The sequence below is a fragment of the Syngnathus leptorhynchus genome, chromosome 14 (assembly GCF_054491065.1).
Source record: "Syngnathus leptorhynchus isolate UIUO chromosome 14, UIUO_Slep, whole genome shotgun sequence".
Lineage (NCBI taxonomy): Eukaryota > Metazoa > Chordata > Actinopteri > Syngnathiformes > Syngnathidae > Syngnathus > Syngnathus leptorhynchus.
Genome location: NC_141208.1, coordinates 8291778 through 8311211, shown reverse-complemented (window position 1 = coordinate 8311211; position 19434 = coordinate 8291778). Strand labels below are relative to the sequence as shown.

General features: G+C 39.2%; 2 protein-coding genes across 4 annotated transcripts; both read left to right on the top strand.

The window, feature by feature from the left end:
• The first annotated feature begins 149 nt into the window (after positions 1-149).
• Positions 150-4413, top strand: atg10 (ATG10 autophagy related 10 homolog (S. cerevisiae)). 2 transcript variants are annotated; one of them, XM_085930103.1, is made up of 7 exons: positions 150-222; positions 718-821; positions 891-1031; positions 1310-1469; positions 1806-1903; positions 1974-2071; positions 2288-4413. In XM_085930103.1, exons 2-7 carry the CDS (start codon positions 720-722, stop codon positions 2421-2423), a joined length of 735 nt encoding a protein of 244 aa, XP_085786229.1. In that variant the 5' UTR covers positions 150-222; positions 718-719; the 3' UTR covers positions 2424-4413. The 2 variants fall into 2 exon arrangements, with proteins under 2 accessions (XP_085786229.1, XP_085786228.1); XM_085930102.1 differs by lacking the exon at positions 150-222 and adding an exon at positions 340-572.
• A 4131-nt stretch (positions 4414-8544) lies between these two features.
• cnpy1 (canopy FGF signaling regulator 1) lies at positions 8545-18775 on the top strand. 2 transcript variants are annotated; one of them, XM_085930523.1, is made up of 6 exons: positions 8545-8690; positions 10102-10203; positions 10410-10525; positions 16121-16333; positions 18071-18167; positions 18615-18775. In XM_085930523.1, the coding sequence occupies exons 2-6, from the start codon at positions 10116-10118 to the stop codon at positions 18653-18655; spliced, it is 555 nt and encodes a 184-aa protein (XP_085786649.1). In that variant the 5' UTR covers positions 8545-8690; positions 10102-10115; the 3' UTR covers positions 18656-18775. The 2 variants fall into 2 exon arrangements, with proteins under 2 accessions (XP_085786649.1, XP_085786650.1); XM_085930524.1 differs by lacking the exon at positions 8545-8690 and adding an exon at positions 8721-8881.
• The last annotated feature ends 659 nt before the right edge of the window (positions 18776-19434 follow it).

Sequence of the window (19434 nt, the reverse complement as noted above, 5' to 3'; positions counted from 1 at the left end):
AGTTTAGATGTAATCTGTTCACCCTCCGAAACGATATGATTTAAATGTCGTTGGGCTTTTTTTTTTTGGGTACGTTTTATTACATTTTTTTATGAAACTGAGTGACGTCGACATTTAGGGGGCGGGGTGTCAGTAGTCACGTGATCTGTCATTACGCTGTTTATGTCTATGACGCCCCTGGTTTCTCCCTCGCAATTGTTTGGAATGCATCTCAAGAAATCGGTAAGATTTTGCCACTCAAAGTCGTCATAGAGTAGCACTTTGAGCCCGTTACCGTTTACCTGCACATAAATGCGTTAAACATATTAGTCACACAATATTACATTGCATTTGTGAGCGCGACCAAGATAGCAAGATATTGCTTTATCTTTATCAACATTCTGTATGAGCTGTCTTTTTCGCTATCACAATCAACAGCTAAAGGTAGCCTTTTAGCACTTTTGATTTCGGATGCCGATGCCTAGTTATCAACATTGTACAGTAATATCTCGGGGTCGCCGTAGCGAGAAGTGAAGCCTCCCCCGGCCATCTTGCGTTGCCACTCGGTTCGCCATGCATGTTTTTGGAACGTGGTAGGGAATGAATGTTCCAACCTGTTATTTTATGCCAAGGCCAAAATGAGTGTAATCGGCCGATATTTATGGTTTTGACTGGAATTCACAACGTTTTACAAAGCTTTATTTACGGAGGCATCAAAATCATATTCTTTCTGTGCAGAAATGAGCTGTCTGCAGGGTGCAGAAAACTTCCATCAATGCTGTCAGGTCTTTCTTAAGCTGTCTGATCATTTAAGAGATGGCTGGAGTTGGGAGCCCATCCAGGTGAAGAATTGATACTCTATGGCAAAGATATCTGTTGTACATGTTTAATTAATGTGGGTTTACCATCAGGGTTCAGATGAGGGCTTCATGAGAAAGACTGTTCTCAAGTCAGTCTTCATAAATCCCCAGGCTACACGGAATCATGACGGCTCGAGTTCCAACTTAGAGTCACACACTTCTTGCGACACCATAGGTGATCAACTAGAACAGGTGAAAAATTGCTAGAACTGTGCAATTTTTTTCTTGAAAAATGTTCATCAGATTTCTTTTCATTGTTTTTTATTGTACGTCGGGTGTCGAGACTTTGGGCAGCATTGCCAACAATATGTCAGAGTCATACATGATCAAAGTTAGACTCTGCCGAATCTGCTCTTTGTCACTGATTATGTTCCTAAATTAATGGTTGGAATTTCCAGGCACCGATTAGCGCAGACGACAATAGATGCACGCATGAATGACGATTCATAAACTCTTTCCGTCCTCTCTAGGGTGCTACTGCTGACGAAGCGGATGTTTACGGCTTAACTGATGACTTTGATCATGAATATGATGAAGTTGGAAGCAGAAGTTTGCTTCAGTATGAGTATCACATCCTGTATTCCTGCAGCTATATGGCGCCTGTGCTCTATTTCAGAGCCTCCACTCTAGGTCAGTTCTTTTTATTCCCTTCATGACCACTAAGTGGGGTCAGTACATGCCGAATCATCCCGCAAGTTTCACCGAGATGATTTTGATTAAACATGCTATACTTGTGAGATGAAATCTCAAATTTCTGGTCAGTTGGAGCACTGGGTTGGGAACTATGGTATGTCAAATTTTAGTGTTCTCTACAAAAAGCGGTGTGGCCACCTTCCTTTCAACCCTTCTAACTCAGAATACAGAACTAAAGAAAAATATATTTGAATTGTACGGCTTCAATGACACCTAAACTTCGATGTTCCATTGCACTTTTCATTTTATTTATTTCTTCTGTCTGTATATCAGAGGGAAGGAGTCTTTCTCTAGAGGAAGTGTGGAGTTTTGTTCATCCAAACTTCAGGTCGCGATTGCAGCACAGCCCGTTGACAACTATCACGCAGCAGGTAGTGTATCACTAATATGGATAATGAATGTGACTAAGATATTTTTATCAGCTATATACTTCTGTGGCAGGAGCATCCACTGCTGGGTCAGCCTTTCTTTATGATCCATCCGTGTAAAACAGAAGAATTTATGAGACCGGTACTGCAGTTAGAAACAGAGCAACATAGGTAAGACGGAACAGACATTATCATTTTCATCATTTCATCATTCATCAATTCTTTTTACTGGCTTCCCACAATGATGTAATCGTGACGGATGCTGGAAGTTGTAAGCGGGTCCATAGTACAAATTATTTGAAAAAAACTTTTTTTCCGGCCAGACGCCACAGACACACACGCATACAAATAAACATATAAACGTGTTTTGTGCTTTTGTGTCTGTAGGCAAGCGAACTACATTTTGACATGGCTCAGCGTGGTAGGCCCCCTGGTGGGTTTGGATGTTTCCCTCAAATACTCCACCCTGCAGTCTCCTCCCACTCAGCCTGAAGCTTCTCTGCACCCCGTTTCACCATGTTGACTGTGTAGGTCAGAGGTCCCCAACCACTCGGCCGCACAGAAAATTAATTAATTAAGGTGGGCGGCTGGGTAGCACTTCCGCATCACAGTTAGGAGGGTTTGGGTTTGATTCCACCTCCGGCCCTCCCTGTGTGAACTTTGCATGTCCTCCCCGGGCCCGCGTGGGTTTTCTACGGGCACTCCGGTTTCCTCCCACATCCCAAAAACATGCTTGGTAGGACGATTGAGCACTCCAAATTGTCCCTAGGTGTGAGTGCCAGTGCAAATGGTTGTTTGTCTCTGTGTGCCCTGTGATTGGCTGGCAATCGGTTCAGGATGTCCCCCACCTACTGCTGGGATAGGCTCCAGCACACCCGCGAACCCCGTGGGGACAAAGCGGTTCTGAAAATGGATGGATGAAATTAATTAAAGACGCTTGTCCCGGTCACATAACATGTTTCCCCAGTCGAGCCCACAAAGCTACGGAGCAGATACTTAACGATGAGTTTTATTTGTATGCGTTTTTTATTATAAATGTATTATTTATTTATATATTTGTATAAAGACCGGTCTGTGAAAATATTGTCTGACATGTAACCGGTCCGTGGCGCAAAAAAGGTTGGGAACCTTTGGTGTAGGTCACCGAAACAAATCCACTCTGACATGACAACACAATGTGCACTTGTATCACCCGACTCCGTGTTTTGCATCTGTCTGCTGTCATTACCCTCAAAATTCTTCGAAAAGAAACAAGAGGATGAGTAATTTGCAAATTGTCAAGTTTCCACACATTCTGGAAAACCTGAAAAAATATTGATTCATTTTTCATGACTCTTCCCAGCCCCATCGTGGTGCCCTCCAAACCAAAAAAAGTTGTGTAATATGTACTGCCGGCAGCGCCACAGCGCTTTTACACGGGACATTGGATAAATGTTGGGCTTTATCCCCCCCCCCCCCCAACCCCCATCAGGGCGTATATGAGGCAGTGGGCTGCCTGCATGATGATTGGATGATCTGTCTGAGGCGGAGTTGAGTTTCCCCTCATATGAATGCCCAGCAGCCGCTACTACACATTGCTACGTCTCGTTGCCGTTTGACCCAACGTCTGCCTACCTGTGTGTTGAAAACGTTGCCACAAAAGTGAATTAACTCTCAACGGTAGAAAGATCTATTTTTCTCCCCATACTGTATGAAAAATGACTTTGCTTAAAAAGATGCAGCTACTTCCTAATTTTCCTTTAATTAGGCTCACTTGGGAGACTAATTATCAACGAGATTACTATCAGTTATCTCAACATATATGCATAACCCTTCCCAGAGCAACCCTCCCCTTTCTCCTCCAGTCTCCCTCCTCCTGGCCATCTGCCTCTTTTGAGTCCAAGTCCAAGAAAAAAAATTAAGCCTTCCACTCATAATGAGTTAGATGTGAGGATTAGATCTTAAAGTTCTGGATAAATACACATTGCATATGGTGATTAGGTTTATGCTACACATTTGTGTTTGTTGTTCATCAGTGGCATGCATATAATAAGCTTGTTTGCATATGGCAAATGAACTGTGTGTGTGTATGTGTGTGTGTGCGTGTGTGTGCGCGTGTGTGCGCGTGTGTGTGTTCACTTTTGCACATAAGGCATCTGCTGTGGGGATTCATGGTACGAGAACAGTGAACCATATGCTATTATCAAGGTCACATGATTAACTGTGTGTGTGTGTGTGTGTGTGTGTGTGTGTGTGTGTGTGTGTGTGTGTGTGTGTGTTTGTGTGTGTGTGTTTGTGTGCAGTATGTTTGCTGGTTGAAAATGTTTTGGGTGGTCCAATGTCAGTGTGTGTGGGCCATCACTTTCCCATATGTTTGTCTTGTATTTAGTGAGATTGAACATGCATCGCTGTTTAACATTCCGTATATTTCTGTTTGGATATCTATATTTAGATTTTTTTTTTTTTTTTTTTAGGACAAAAGAGGAAAAATGTTATACTTGTAAAGACTGTCAATTAAAAAATGTTAATGGTCAGTGTTTAAGTTAATTCAGTTTATATTACTCCACTATTCAAGTAGACTGGCAAATTAATAACAAACTCGCGATGAATTAAATGACATAAAACAAAACTTTAAAACATTTAAAGGAAAGAGGTGGAGAGAGGCTTGCATTCATCATGTAAATATGTAAAAAAAAAAAAAAATGTTTTGCAGCAATACGGAGTACACAAAAGACCGTACATTTAAAGAAATCAAACTAATTTTCTGTTACTTTGGAAGATGTAGCTGATTCTTTTGTACTTTGTACCTGCTTATTCGACTGATGTTTTTGTTCACTGTCTCATTGAAGTGTCCTTCATACGCCTCCCTAAGCAAACATACGGACTCATGCACGTGCACATGCCCTTTCACAACAAATAGTCAGAGCCCCACTTGGTCCTAAGAGACACACACAGAGTAAGTAGCAGCTGCTGTCCACACGCACACACACACACACATGTGAACACACACACACAAACACACACGTGTGCACACAACACACTGTTTTGTCATGCTTGTTTGCCATTTGTAAGGGTTGGTAAACATTGATACGCCTCCATTCACACAACTGGTATCCTGTGATATGAGCCTCAAGGATTTAATTATTCCATTTTATTCCATTATATATTTTAATGATAGCGGTACCATTGATATTAATAGCCCAAGGATATATCTTGAATGACATTGTGCCCATCACCAGGAACACACCGTCTTCTTCAGGACATTGAACATCCAGCCATCCATTTTCCATTCTGATTTCATGGGCATGCCTGAACTGGTTTACGTTTACAGTTCAGAAGAGGTGCTGGGTCCCAATTCATTCTTCGGCCTTCCTGTGTGGAGTTTGCATGTTCTCCCCGTGCCTGCGTGGGTTTCTCACGGGTACTACGTCTTCCTCCCACATTCCCGAAACATGCACGGTACACTCCAAATTGTCCACTCGTGTGATTATGAATGGTTGTTCATCTATATGTGCTCTGTTATTGGCCGGTGACCAGTTCAGGGTGTCGACCGAGGGGATAGGCTCCTGCACACCCACGACCCTCGTGATGATAAGTGGTTTGGAAAATGAATGGATAGTATTGGTGTCACTCTGTGGCTTGAATGCCTCATTCAAGAGGTGTTGTCGCTCTCCCCCTCTCTCTCTCACACTCTCCCTCTCTCTTGCCCCTCCGGACCCCCCTCCTCTCTGTTACACACATGCACTCTAACACATGCACACACTGAGTGAAATTTTCCAGTACTGAGATGATAAGAGTGTGTCAGATTATTGCGACAGTTGGTGAATGAAGATGTTGGCCTGCTCAGCCATGGTACAATTTCCACTGCTGACATGAGCACACACAAAACAGCAGCATCCAGACTGGAATGCCCATGGCTCCAGTGTATAGTGAGAAAATGCATAAAATGTTCAAAGTAGAATCGATGGAATGTTTGGTATGTAAGGCTACTGTAACTGTATTTCCTGACCAATACAATTGAACAGTGTAGTCAAAGAATGAATAAGGAAATTGAATGAGATTATCATCTCATTAGTGTATTAGTCCATCACCGGGACGTCATGACAGTTTATCGTCATTAGGTCGAAAATATAACCACACTGTGACTTCTGTCAACTCCTGTATACTTTATCAGGAATCATGAGTCTGAGGTCTTAATTCATTAAAATCCATTGAGCTCTCTGATCAGGGCCCCAGGTAACTGGAGGCTATCCAAGATCATTTTGGACAAGTGAGATACAAGCATTACCAAGAGAGCAAGCTATTTTCAACACTTTAGATTGGTCAAAAATTAGAAATAAAAACATAAAAATGACACCCACACATGTGGTCAGACCAATAATATACATTTTTGAAAAAAAAAATCTAATTTACCTTATGGCACTGATAATTGGTGTAAGAATCAAACATTTGCAATATAAACAAGCAGTGGATCTAACCTGACAGCCAATCGTCCTAAATGCTTTGAATTCCGCATTACAGCCATGCCACTGAACGTCAAGCTTAATTCCCTCACACAGCGTAATGAAGTGATTCCATATGACACCTCCAATTGGTGCCTTTGGAGGTGTGCCCACTAGACAAGTTCACTGTCACGCTGGCTTTGAAACAGTGAAATTAAAAAGGTAAATTCATCAGAGAGAATACGTATTGACCTATAAAAAATAAAAACAAGATCTCTATTCTTTGTTTTTTAACATATAATTGTGATACAACAATTTGAACAGTTGGGTTTCACCTCTTGAAAACACATTGCGTTTTCTTATCAGGAATTAAATGCTGAATTAAATGCTGGAAATACTTTAAATCACACAGGCTCTTTTTAACATGGATAATAAATTCCTGCTATTTGTAATTTCATTGGACAATTCTCGGTACAGAATTAGGAAAGGGTCAAAGCAAGGAGATAACCTCAACAATAAAGACAGCAATCCAAGATAAACCAAGTCTCATTAATGAATGTGACTGGCACCACTGATAGTCTATTTTTAAATTGATCAATACTGCATATTCTTTACACAAGTACCACTATATATATATATAAAAGAATGAATACAGGGTTGTTTAAAACAAACTAGGAAGAAAAACAATTACCTTGTCACCTTGATACAGAGGACGTCAATATTTCTTTCAGTGAGGCAGAGTTTATCAGAGCTGGCCTTTAGTCCAAATCGAGTGAAAACCTCTGCTGTCACTGATAACCGTCACACGGATACAAAAAGCATCCTGTTGTCAAGGTCACATAACTAGCTGCCTGTAAAATGTTAAGCACAACTTAAAATGAAACATTAGGGATGGGAAATGGTGTAACTTCATTTATTATTTTGCAGCTATTAAGCAGTAATCAATCATTCAATCATTTATTCATCCGTCCGTCCGTCAGTCACGTATCTGCGCCATCAGCACCTCGGACAGTTCCGTTTCTCTGCTCCTGCCCCTTCCTCCCCCATCTGCTGCTCATTACTTACTCTCTTTAATTGTGCTACTTATACCCTGCATTTCCATCACTCTTGGTCGGTTCATCTGTCTTGCTATTTGTCGGTTTGTCACCTGTTTCTGTGTTCTGCCTGTTTCCTGTTCTGACTCCCTTTGCCGACCTAGCTTGCCTGTTGACTTGACCACTCCTGAATAATGCCCGGCCTGACTCTACCTGTCCCTGACCATGCCTCAGCTCTACATCCTGTCTGTCAGTTTGCTCGCTTTGCTTTATTCCAGTCTCCCACAACCCTTTTCCTTAAATAAAGACGTTCGTGTCAAACATTGTCATCCTGGCCTATCTCAGCAGACTTGAGGCGCTGAGTAGGGTACACCATGAACTTTTCATCAGCCAATCGCAGGGCACACATAGACGAACAACCATTTGCATTCACACTTACAGACAATTTGGAGTGGTCAATCAGAATACCAAACATGATTTTGAAATTTGGGAGGAAGCCGGAGTACCTAGAGAAAATCCACAAAGGAAGGCCAAAGCATGAATTGGGACCCTGCACCTTCCACTGTACTACACAGCCCGAAGAAGTAATCAAGAAATTGAAATGCAGTACCATCAATTGAATATTCAAGATATTAATACATGGGCATTTACTAAATATTCAAGATGACTGGGGTTTATGCACAGTAAAAAGGCTATAGTGGCCCTGACAAATTAAATGGAATTCTTATTTTATTACGTAGCCTCCCTGTTCTAATAAGTGAATATAAAAGATGTATAGAAATAGAAAAACACATTCATTTATAATATTGTTTAATCTGGCTTATTTTCATAACAGTTTGTCTTTTACATATAGTTCATGTGGTTTTTTTTTTTTACATTTACTATAAAATATATTCCGTGAAATTACTGCTGTCACCACTTTTGGGGGTGCTGAAATCAAATTTAAGGATCTTGAATTTGATTGGTTAATGTGATTCTGCCTAACCTAACGTGGCCACACTCCAGCTAAGCACGTTGCATCAGTGGAATGAACATTGTCAAGAAAGGAAGTAGGTATAGTAAGTTTTGGTGAGTATGCTTTCAAAATAAGCACAAGTTGTTTTGTGTTGACGCAAGAAAAAACACTAATGCAAGAAACCATTTTTTACAAACTGTAGAGAGTTGTAATATCAATAACGTGGCATTTGAGGTTGGACTCACAATAACAACTGGCGTTGTTCAGGATTCACAATTTTAATTGTGAAAGTTTTTAGGAAGTCAGGCAGTCGTACCGTCATGCAAATGAAACCTGAAACGATCGACCTGTTGTGACAGTTCGTGTCAAGTCCTAAACAGGTAAAAACCGAAAATGCAATCTTTGACAGTTGTTCGTTGTTTGTATACCACCACATTTAATTTATTAGGAACATTCCTTTGTCCGATGTGAGCCGGTTTTTGTTTGAATTCTTTGCTCGCAGTAAGGCTACCATCTAGGAAGAGTACCAAGCTCCAATGCAACATTATTGAATGTTTGCTTTCATATTACGGTGAGGAGCGTAAGTTGCAGAAACAAAGCGTAATATAAATTTTGTGTAAAACTAAATAGAACCGGTTTTAAATTGGCATTCACAAAGTGATTATTTAAGAGTTATTAACATTTTAATTCACCTATTGATTGCTAGTCAACAAATTGGATCAGGTATCCATGTCCATTCAAGTAACTTTTACAGTTCAGAAAAAGGACCTCGTATACATCTATATGAATGTTGGCTACATAAAAAAAAAAAAAAAAAAGGTTTGTACCAAATGCGCGCCCGCACACACCAATATGTCGCTACCCAACACTTGTGGTATTTGTGTTTTCTGTAATTCTGTATTTGGAAATGCACATTTACCTATTTATTTGTCTGTAATTCTCTACTTGGAAATGCACACTAGTTAGAAGTGTCCTATAGTAAGAGACAATCCAGCCTTGATGGTCTCCTAATGTAATTATGGAAAATTAACATTGTCTATTTTATCATTCAATACAGTGATCCCTCGCTACTTCGCGTTTCGTTTATCGCGGCTTCACTACATCACGGATTTTTTTTCCAAAATAAAAAAAACAAATAAAACAAACAAATAAATACAAATAAAAAAAAAATAAAAAAAAAGTATTGCCCTCAGAAATGCCCACTTTTACTAAAGTATATGACTACGCCCCCTACCGTCCGTAACCCAATCAAGTATGTACCATGGACGCACATTTCACATACTGACAGAAACACGCTGACTGAATGTGAAATATCACGACACGTCACTTGTCTCCTGCATGTTGACAGTGTCTAATGCAAGAGTGACTTCATTTTGCTTCCTAACCGTAACCCACCGACTGGATACTCCCAGCCAGTTAAGAAACAGACAGCAACGTCCACATTGTTTTTTTGTTATTTAACTTTATTCTGCTGCATCTGCTTATTCATGCACATACGTGTGACAAAAGTCTACTGTAGGGGTTTAAGTTCCCGCTTTGTGTAATCCGTACGTCCAGACCAAATGTGAATTAAAAATGCCCATGCTTGCCTGCCTGCCTGCCTTCTGTGATGTAGACAAAAACAGGAAGCTGAGCTGTGGGTGGGCCAGTTTGTCATTAATCTCATTACCAGAAAGCCCTTAAAAAATTTTTACTGGCATGAATTTTAGTGCTGACATCATTTTTACATATAGACGTATTACATCAAATATTAAAGTGTCACTTTAACATTTGGACACACTCTCTCTCTAGGTTAACAAAACACGATGGGACAATGGATTCTACACATGACTGTGCTGTTTCTCTTCATCTGTCGCAACCAGGCAAAGAGGGACCCGACATTATACTGTTCTGGTGAGTTATTTGGTATTATTTTCTATGACACTATACTGACTCCATGCAACATTTTTGTTGCAAGCTTTGGCGATTGTATAAGATTGTAACCACCAAAGTGTACATTTTTCAATTTCAAAACTATTTGAATATAAAGTGAACTCTACACTTAAGATTTGTGGCAACCAAATCCCATTCTAGCCCTAAACCTAACCTGTGTTTTCCAGCTTGCCGTGCAATTGTGGATGAATTGAATCACTCAATCGACCAGGTGGATCCAAAGAAAACTATTAATATTGGCAGCTATAGACTCAATCCTGATGGAACCATGACAGACAAAAAGGTAAATTACACAAATACATACAGTGATTAAAAGCATCATAGAGAAGGCAAAAGACAAAAACAAAATACAGAATTGGTAGTACAAAACTAAAGTAGGAGGGTGCCTTCTCGGCATGCTGACTTTTTTTTTTTCCTTAAATTTGTGAACTAAACTTTGAACTAGTTTGTGTAGAAAATGAACTTTCCCAACATTGTAAACAGGTGAGGTTTTTTATTTTTTAAAACATGTTCCAAACATACTCAAAAAATGCTTTTCTAGTTTCAAAAACATAATCGTGTAAATAATTGTGATTTCGATATTGAACAGAAGAATTGTGATTATGATTTTTACCCATAATCAAGTAGCCCTAAGGTAAATGGTATCCAAATAGGCAATATCTTCTGTTTCTCCCAAGTTTAAAAATCAAGGTTGATTGTCAAGAAGATCGGGTGTGTGCGGAAAATTCATTTGGCTACACTACCTTGGCAACTGAGGAAGCAAAATACACAATAGGATCATGACTGTGTGTATGTGCGTACATTTGTGTATGTAAGAGAGAATGACAGATACAGCGATAGCGTTTGAACACACCAGTACTTTGGATTCAGATTATTGTTGCAGGCCTAATAAGGTTGCGTCCCACTGGAGCAAGGATATCCTTTATTCTCCAAGGACCAGGCTATCATAAGGTGTCTAGCTAGTATTGATTTCCCAGGATTAGTTCCTGTTAGACTGGCAGTGACATCTGCATTGATTAGTTGGAGCAAATGAGAAAAGGGGAGCGATTGCAAAAAAAAAGGGGGTTTCAATTTGTGCTACTATTACCGTATTAAGACAGGCAAAGGGCTATTTCATTTTTGTTTGTTGAAATAATTACTGGATTGTGTTCTTTAGGGTTAGTTAACACATGTATATATTGATGTAGTAATGACAATACAGTTTGAAGATGACATTGTTTTAGCATTTTGGCTAGCGGTGTGACAAATAATTCATTTCGGAAAATCGTTCTTGATTAAATAGATGCGAGTGCATTGAATTGAATCAAATCGATCGTGCATCAACTTGTTTCTCTTTGGAGAGATACAGTAAGCTGCATGTCGGCCTATGTAGTTCATCCCCATGTAAAATAACACAAACCTAATTGAGGTCATTTAAATGTATGGCGTCTGGCCTACAAGAGAGAACAAATGGAGCATTTACTAATTAATTCTAAGATTGATTTTATGGGTGTGTCCAAAATATTGTTGTTACCTTTGTTTCCAGAAGCCACAATGACTTATTTGTTGAAAGATGTCTAGCCCTGCTGAGATTGTACTGGTGTCAATATTATTCTTTCTACCATTTTTGTCCCTTACTGTTATCTATAGATGGCTTGTTTGGTCTGTACAAGTATGGTCCTGTTCGATGCTCAAATGTCAACTCACTTCAAGGGTTATGATTTTCTTCCCTTTCAAACCCATTGTTGGATTTTACTGCTTACAATATTTCAGATCTACTGTCAGAGATAAAATAACTTGACAGAGATTAGTGCTGTGGTTTGTGTGAAGTTATTTTGAATGGTGAAAAATAAATCGTCCGCAATCGATACATCGTCATTAAAAAAACACGTACGTCGATTCTGCCCATTATTCTGTTTCTTCCACAAGGTGGCGTTCACTATCTACTACAGTACTTACTGTATTCACGATAATAACATTTGTGTAAAACCTTTTTTTTTTTTTTTTATTCGACGACAAAAATCCAAATAAATGATTTATTTCAAATTAGTTGCACACACTATTTTAATCTCATATTCACGAGCGTGACAATGCATTTAATTCATAAACCTTTGCCCAAATTTTGCATCTTTGTGGACAATTGCTGAATTGTTACCATTCTAGGGATGAGCTCCTCCTCTGCCCTTTGCTGACACAATCCTCCACCTGTCGTTTAGTCAATCAAACGTTACTGAACCACAGAAGAAGCCAAACCTTGATCCCATGCCCTCACAGCTCCCTCCTTTTCAACAGCTTTTGACCTAGTGTGAATCAGAGAGGGAGGGATGTCACAGCTTAGATGCCATCAGCGAGAAGGATTTGCTGGTTTTAAGTCTCTGCTCTTTGGCCTCTTCACAGTAGGACTTCCTGGGGCTGTGGGGCTGCTCAGTGACACAAAAGTTAAACCTGCCTGCTGTAACAATGACACATTTAAGATTTCCAAAGACATTGAACTTACTTTTAAGGCAAGTTGATCTCATAGCGACCGGTGGGAAGTCATGCATTGAGAATGAGAGGATGCACAATGGTGTGCTTACACAGTGACACATGATATCATGCTCCAGAAATGTGACTGAATAAGCTAGTTTGTGTTCCCAAACGAATGAAAAGATGAGAGAAATAACTTGCAATGATATTTCTGTCACTCTCAGCCAATATTTTGACTCATTCTTCACGAGCAAACTGCTTTCCACGGATGTTCAATAGCATTTAGGGACACTTAAGAATAGTCCAATGTTTTGCTTCTAGACATTTGTTGATGTTCTTAGCTTTGTGTTTTGGGTCATTTCCTGTTGTAAGACCCATGGACCTGCGAATGAGACAAAGCTTTCTGACACTGGGCAGCACATTTCTTTCTAGAATCCCTAGATAGTCTTGAGATTTCATTGTACCATGCAAACATTCAAGACACCCTGTGCTAGATGTAGCAAAGCAGCCCCGGAACATAACATTACATTTCTGTCTCATCTGTCCATAAGATATTCTACCAGATGCTTTGTGGCTTGTCAAAACATACCTGTAGTTTGGCAAATTCCATTATTTTTTTTATTCCTACTTACTCCATGAAGTACACTTTAGCTCAAACAATGACGGAACTGACAGTGATGTATGACCTTGGAGTTCACCTTTAATTTTTTGGGAGGTTGTTCTGGGCTCTTTTATTGCCATTTGTATTATCTGTCTCTTTTTCATCAATTTTCTTCCTGAGGCCATGTCCTTGCACATTCCTGTGGGACAGTATCTATTTGTCACCATTTTAATAGGCCGACTAACTGATTAGCAAGTTAGCAGACACGTTTGATGCTGATGATATAACAAATTATTATCAATTTATAAGGTTGATTTTGTGATTTTTGCAGCCTTCTATTTTGAATCCAGCTGCACACAAATTGTCTTACGTATTCATTCTTCAGGGTTTTTGGCACGTGACATTTCACGTCATTTCTTTAGCATGTAATTCATTCTTCAAAATGTTATTTTTTCTTTCATTCTTAACCTGCTCCCTTGATTCACATAATAAGCAAGGCTAACATTTTTATATTTAAAATCCAGCTCCCGTTGTTAGTCAAAGGAAATTAACCAATTTAACTTCCCTAGTGAAAAATATCCTCAAGTGTCACACCATTGCATATGTCACAGCTGTCCTCCAATCTTCTTCTGAAATGCTGACATAAAATAGCTTTAGGGTAAGTCAGTATTTTTGAGCTCTTCCAAGACTGAATATAAATTACAGCAACTCAATTACATATCACCCAATGGGCATAATGAAGTTCTCCTATCAAACCTTTTTACGTTACTGTTTTAATTTGCATCGACAAGTACATTTCATTTTATTTTTTTTCATCCATCTGCTTCCGAGTCAATATTATTATTATTTTTTTAATGGGTCTTCATTGGCCCATTTTAGCAGGACAATGAAAGTGAAAGGCCCCCGTCCACAGCGGTGTAATAATGGCGCCCTCTCCAATGGGAATTGAATGGAGGATAGCATCCCTGAGAAGCCTATTCTCTGGCCCAACCGATTGCCCCCGATGCACCCCCCTCCACCTCATTCTTCAAACAACACAGTGACTGACAGCTCCTTTTCACAGCGCTGCAACTGGCAAGGAAGGGGTTTAATTCTAAACCATTTTGTAGCATGGCATGATAATGACACAGACACAAGCCCAAGGGCTGCAATGGACCAACATGGTTTTGTTGTGTTGGACAGGAAAAGTTTTTTTTTTCCCCCTCTGGATGAGAGTAATGAAGTCAAGGAATAGTCGTGAAATATTTTTCGTTCAGTGCCCGTTACTAGGTGAATGTTTAAGAAATAGTTTCCCTTTATTTTTTGGGGGGAACAATAATATTTGTGTATTTCGTGAAAATGATTATGGGCTGTGAGACAATTTTAAAAAAAGTACATTTTAACGAATAAGGATTAAATGTACACATACCCATGCAATGAAAGTATCTAATATGGAAAAAAAGTTAGTGTGGACAGATAAAGATTGACATCTGAACCTCATCATCATGGGCTGGGGGGGTGACCTACATCCTTCATTGCTCGCCCTTCAGCCTTTGCCCTCGTGCTGTAACATTCTGTTGTTCCGCCAACTTCCTTCCTCCTGTGCACAAGCTCAAGGGATCCTCTTCTGAATGACTCCCATTTCTCCTTGAATGAAACGCATGTGGACGAGTCCGACGGGGGGGATTAGTGATTGGTTTAAGGATTTTAGTACTGCTATTGCAAGTAGAAAAGAGTCACAGAAGAGAAATGCAAATTAATAGATGATGTTGGAGGAAACAAAATGTAATGTCTGCAAATGGTACAGAAGGAAGCACAATAGGGTGACAAAAGGGAAATGAACATATCCAAGTTTTTATTCATCTTCAAATATTACTTCCATCCTTCCCGTCAAACTTTAGTTACCACAGTTGTCCACTTGAATGGGGGGGGGGAAAAACCACAAGGAAGATTTCTTCTGTTTGATCATTGGAGGATGGAGCAGGGGATATGTGGGACACAAAAGCAGATGGAAAAAGTGGGCTTTTTACCCTGTACTTGGCTTCTGTTGAACCCCCCCGTGTTTTCCGTCTCCTTTGACGACCATGCTCCAAAGGAAATGCACCCCTCTGTGTTTTTTCCCAGCCCTGGTCAGTTTCTTTTGGCCTTTTCATTGCCCTGTCCCCACCTCCTGCTCCCCCCATGCATCACCACAGATCCCCAGATACGGGTGTCCTTCCGGGGCTGGTCAGGGCGCTGCACCTGGCTTGACCCGTCTAGACTTGGCTGCTCTCTGTTTTGTCTTGCACAGGAAAAAGAGCGTGGGGTTTGGATGGAGCGGTGGGGAGGTATTGGCACAGGTTAAAAGTCAGAGTTGGGGGTGAGGATGAAGAAAACCAGGCAGAAATAGGTCATACCGCTGACCTATAGAGTCTTGTGGTGTAAGACAGCTGACACAAGGGCACTCCAAAGGACTTATGGAGGTTTTAAAGAGGTTTTTCCCTCTCTTTCATTAGTTTGTTTTTTACTTGCCATTACCGTGACGCACGATTTCGATGTTTACGTTGACTAGTTTGAATTTGTTATTGCTTTGAATTTTTTAGATTTTGCAATGGGCCCATTTTACATTGATTAACTTGGTTCCTTGCTATAGAGTTTTCTAACAAAGGAATTTATTTGAAGAAAATAATGACATGTTTAGGAAGTAACACAATAGTCTATAATCTCAGTTAGCCCCCCCTTTATTTGTGTGTGTGTGTGTGTGTGTGTGTGTGTGTGTGTGTGTGTGTGTGTGTGTGTGTGTGTGTGTGTGTGTGTGTGTGTGTGTGTGTGTGTGTGTGTGTGTGTGTGCGTGTGCACGTGTGTGTATCCCAGGTACCTCTGGCTCGTTCTGAGACTCACCTCAGTGAGCTCTTGGATGGAGTTTGCAATTCCATGAGTGACTATGCCCTCCACGTGGACCCTGATACCCAGAAAAAACAATACATGAGGTTTGCACCTCGGAGCAGTGGGTCCACTGGGGACTTCCCTGACCTTAAAAACTTCCAGTTCGACGGACCTGAAGCTCCCAATGCCATGAAGTTCGCAGTGAGTGCAAAAGCTGTACACATTTCTGTAGGCTTTTTGATCCAGCCTAATTATCATAGTTGATAGAGTACTGTAACTTTTGACTTGTTTCAATGTAGTCTAAAAGAAATCCTAGTTAATTAATGTTTTAATTATGCATTTGAACATTCTACCTCTATGTCCAAAGGTGCTCAAGTTAAAGTTCAGCATAAATCTAGACCCCATGAGTTGTACAAGGGTTATATATAAAATAAAGTCCATATCATGATTTCCAAATAGTTCATGATTTTTTTTTTTCAGGAGCACAAATTAAAGATTAAAAATTTACACAATTTGAATCTATTGAATATTACCCTTGGATTTTCTATTTTACTTGAATTTAGGTTTATAGGCTCAATTCACAGGTCCAGACCCGTTCTTAGTGTTTAATAATGTAAAACTTAAAAAAGAAAAGACCTAAATATACTACTAATTTAATTGTAGAAGGAAAGAATCGCTTTTCAACACAAGAATCCCTGCCCGGTTATATTGAGGAGTGAAGGGGTGATGTTGCTTTTACCAAGTACCAAGGAATATTATTTAAATCTTTCCATTCTAATCCCTTTTTCTACATCTTTCCATTCACATTCTCATAACATTCATCACCAAAAAGGATATATACCTTAAATAACACAACCAGATACATTGATAATGATAATAAGAATAACTGTTTGACAAGAGCTGTTAAGTGTTTATTTTATGAGTTTCGGAGATGTGTGTTATGCAGTGGTAGTTTGATGACTTGAAATTTTGGATGTGATCATCAAGAATAGGAGTTCTTCTTGAATGCAATATTAGTATGATAATCTATCATGACCTCAATCCTTTTGTAAGTGATAGAGATCAGTGTCGTTATGCATACGTCTGTTTTTGGATGTTGTATTAATTCACAATCACACCAGGATAAGATGAAATTTTCATTTAAAGCCAGTAATCGTTTTTTTTTACAAGAAATGAATCATGTAAAAGCTGAGACAATGAACACAATTAGCGCTGTACCAATGTTTGATAAGGACTTCAGTGCAAACACAGCAGCGACAAGAACCAAAATGCAAAATTATGGCTACTCTGAACTTTGAACCCAGTGTTAAGGGTAAACGTAAGTCAGGGCATGTAAACTGTTTACTTTTGAAGCCAAAACAAGTTTCAAAGTCTGTCTAAACCTCTTTCTTCAAATCAGCTGCTGCATGTATATCACGGTCATGATTCAAATTTGTTAATAATTTCAAAAACATATTTCCAGTCAAAAATAGACCAAATTGATTCATCCGATTGATACAGGCAATGTTATGTTGCTGTGACTTTTAGCTTCTCTTCACAATGGCTCCTTCACATGATTTTTTTGGGGCACAGGTTTGATGCCGGATGGCCCACCCCTGACACAACCTACGTACTTTTCATCTGTGGTGGGGTACTGTGGTACTGACCGGGTATCAAACCCGTTCCATTTGAGGCAAAGGCAGCGGTATGCAGCACTACGCGACCAGTGCGAGCAGAATAAAATGTGTGAATCAAAGCCGTCAAAATGGCCGAACAGTTGGGCAAGCAGTGGGGGGAAAATGGCCTCAGCCTCACAAACAGCGGTCGTCCATTGTGTAAAATAAATATATAAGACAATACTGTGTGTGTATGAGTATACGCATGGCCAAGCTGCTCTACTTTTACCTCCAGGCCAAATCTTTCTTCTCCTCTTAATGTTTTTTTTTTTCTTCCACTCAGTGTGAAATCATTGTAGAGGAGCTAGAGGATGATATCATCGCTCTTTTCAGCCAGAACACAGAGGATGTGCAAAAGGAGTTATGCAACATAGTCTCAGGTACCGTATTTCCTTCACACATTATTTACCACGTAAATCGGGATTTACCCAAGAGGATATTCCGTCACTATTTACTTCAAGTAGATATTTGGTTTTAACATTCTTGTGATTTTTGGATGCACACATCAAAACATACAAACCACATTTTAAAGCATTTCACTTGATATTCAGGGTGTAATTTCACTCTCCGTGCCCCAATGTGTACATATTGTATAATAAATTAGTGTTTGTTAATTGTTTCTGACTACTGAAATACAATTAGCGTCCGTTCACCCTGTTAGACATACTTAAGTGAAATCCTTTCGAGCTCTTTAATTAATAACGAAATGCGATCAGGAAACGAAAATAGCGTCATCGTCTTGGTACTGCGGCATCTCAAATCAAATTTCATCAATTGCTATATGAATCAACTTGCTAACCAACATTTTTTTTCTGCTTTTTTTCCAGACTACTGTAACGACGCTAGTAAAAGAAATGATGAGTTATAGTTTTTATGTATAAAAAAAAAAATGTGACCAACTTTGTTATAATGAAATGGAAAATCAAACCTCCTTTTGTTTGGTTTTAAAAAAGGAACTTTTGATGAACAAATAAATATTTTATCAATATTTTTCTGAGGTTTATAATTAATGCTCCTGCACATAGCTTTGTGGTGAACAACTACTAAACTTCTAACAAATTGAGTGCATGATCATTGCTGCAGTTTGTTCTATAAAGAATGTGTAAAACTTCACTTTTTTTTATGCGGTGAACACATTTTGTCTGGGAAAAAAAATGTGTAATCGGTGACATACTACACAAAATTGCTTCTAAACGTAATGGATTTTTTGTGTAAACACAATCAGACAAATGAATTACATAACAGTGGTAATCTGAAGGTATCTTCACATATTGGGTTCTTTAACATGTGAAATGAGACTTTTTTTTTCTTGAGCATAATAATTTATAAATTCATTGAAGAACATACCTCAAAGAAATATTAGAAATTATAAAAAAAAAGCCTTTTTTATTTGCTAATAATAAGTCAGCTCATATGTGAGTAGTATTTTATTTCAAACACTATCTCCCATAATCAATTATTTTAATATCTGTGTTCAATATGAGTTGGTTTATAAATGAAATGTCAAAGGTGTTCTATAAAATACGCTTGTTTTCTTTGGTGTCATGGTGTCACTAGTCACAATATAGTACTACCTTCAGGATTTGGTGTTATGTTATTATATTTATTGTCATGCAAACATGGAGTAAGGCAATTCATCTGTGTGTG

Excerpts from the sequence above, each read along its gene's own strand:
- atg10 (XM_085930102.1), top strand. Across the intron at positions 822-890 it reads GGAGTTGGGAGCCCATCCAG|GGTTCAGATGAGGGCTTCAT; the intron begins GTGAAGAATTGA and ends GTTTACCATCAG. Across the intron at positions 1,470-1,805 it reads TTTCAGAGCCTCCACTCTAG|AGGGAAGGAGTCTTTCTCTA; the intron begins GTCAGTTCTTTT and ends TCTGTATATCAG.
- cnpy1 (XM_085930523.1), top strand. The coding sequence starts at position 10,116 with ATGGGACAATGGATTCTACACATGACTGTGCTGTTTCTCTTCATCTGT. Across the intron at positions 10,204-10,409 it reads CCCGACATTATACTGTTCTG|CTTGCCGTGCAATTGTGGAT; the intron begins GTGAGTTATTTG and ends TGTGTTTTCCAG. Across the intron at positions 18,168-18,614 it reads GTTATGCAACATAGTCTCAG|ACTACTGTAACGACGCTAGT; the intron begins GTACCGTATTTC and ends CTTTTTTTCCAG.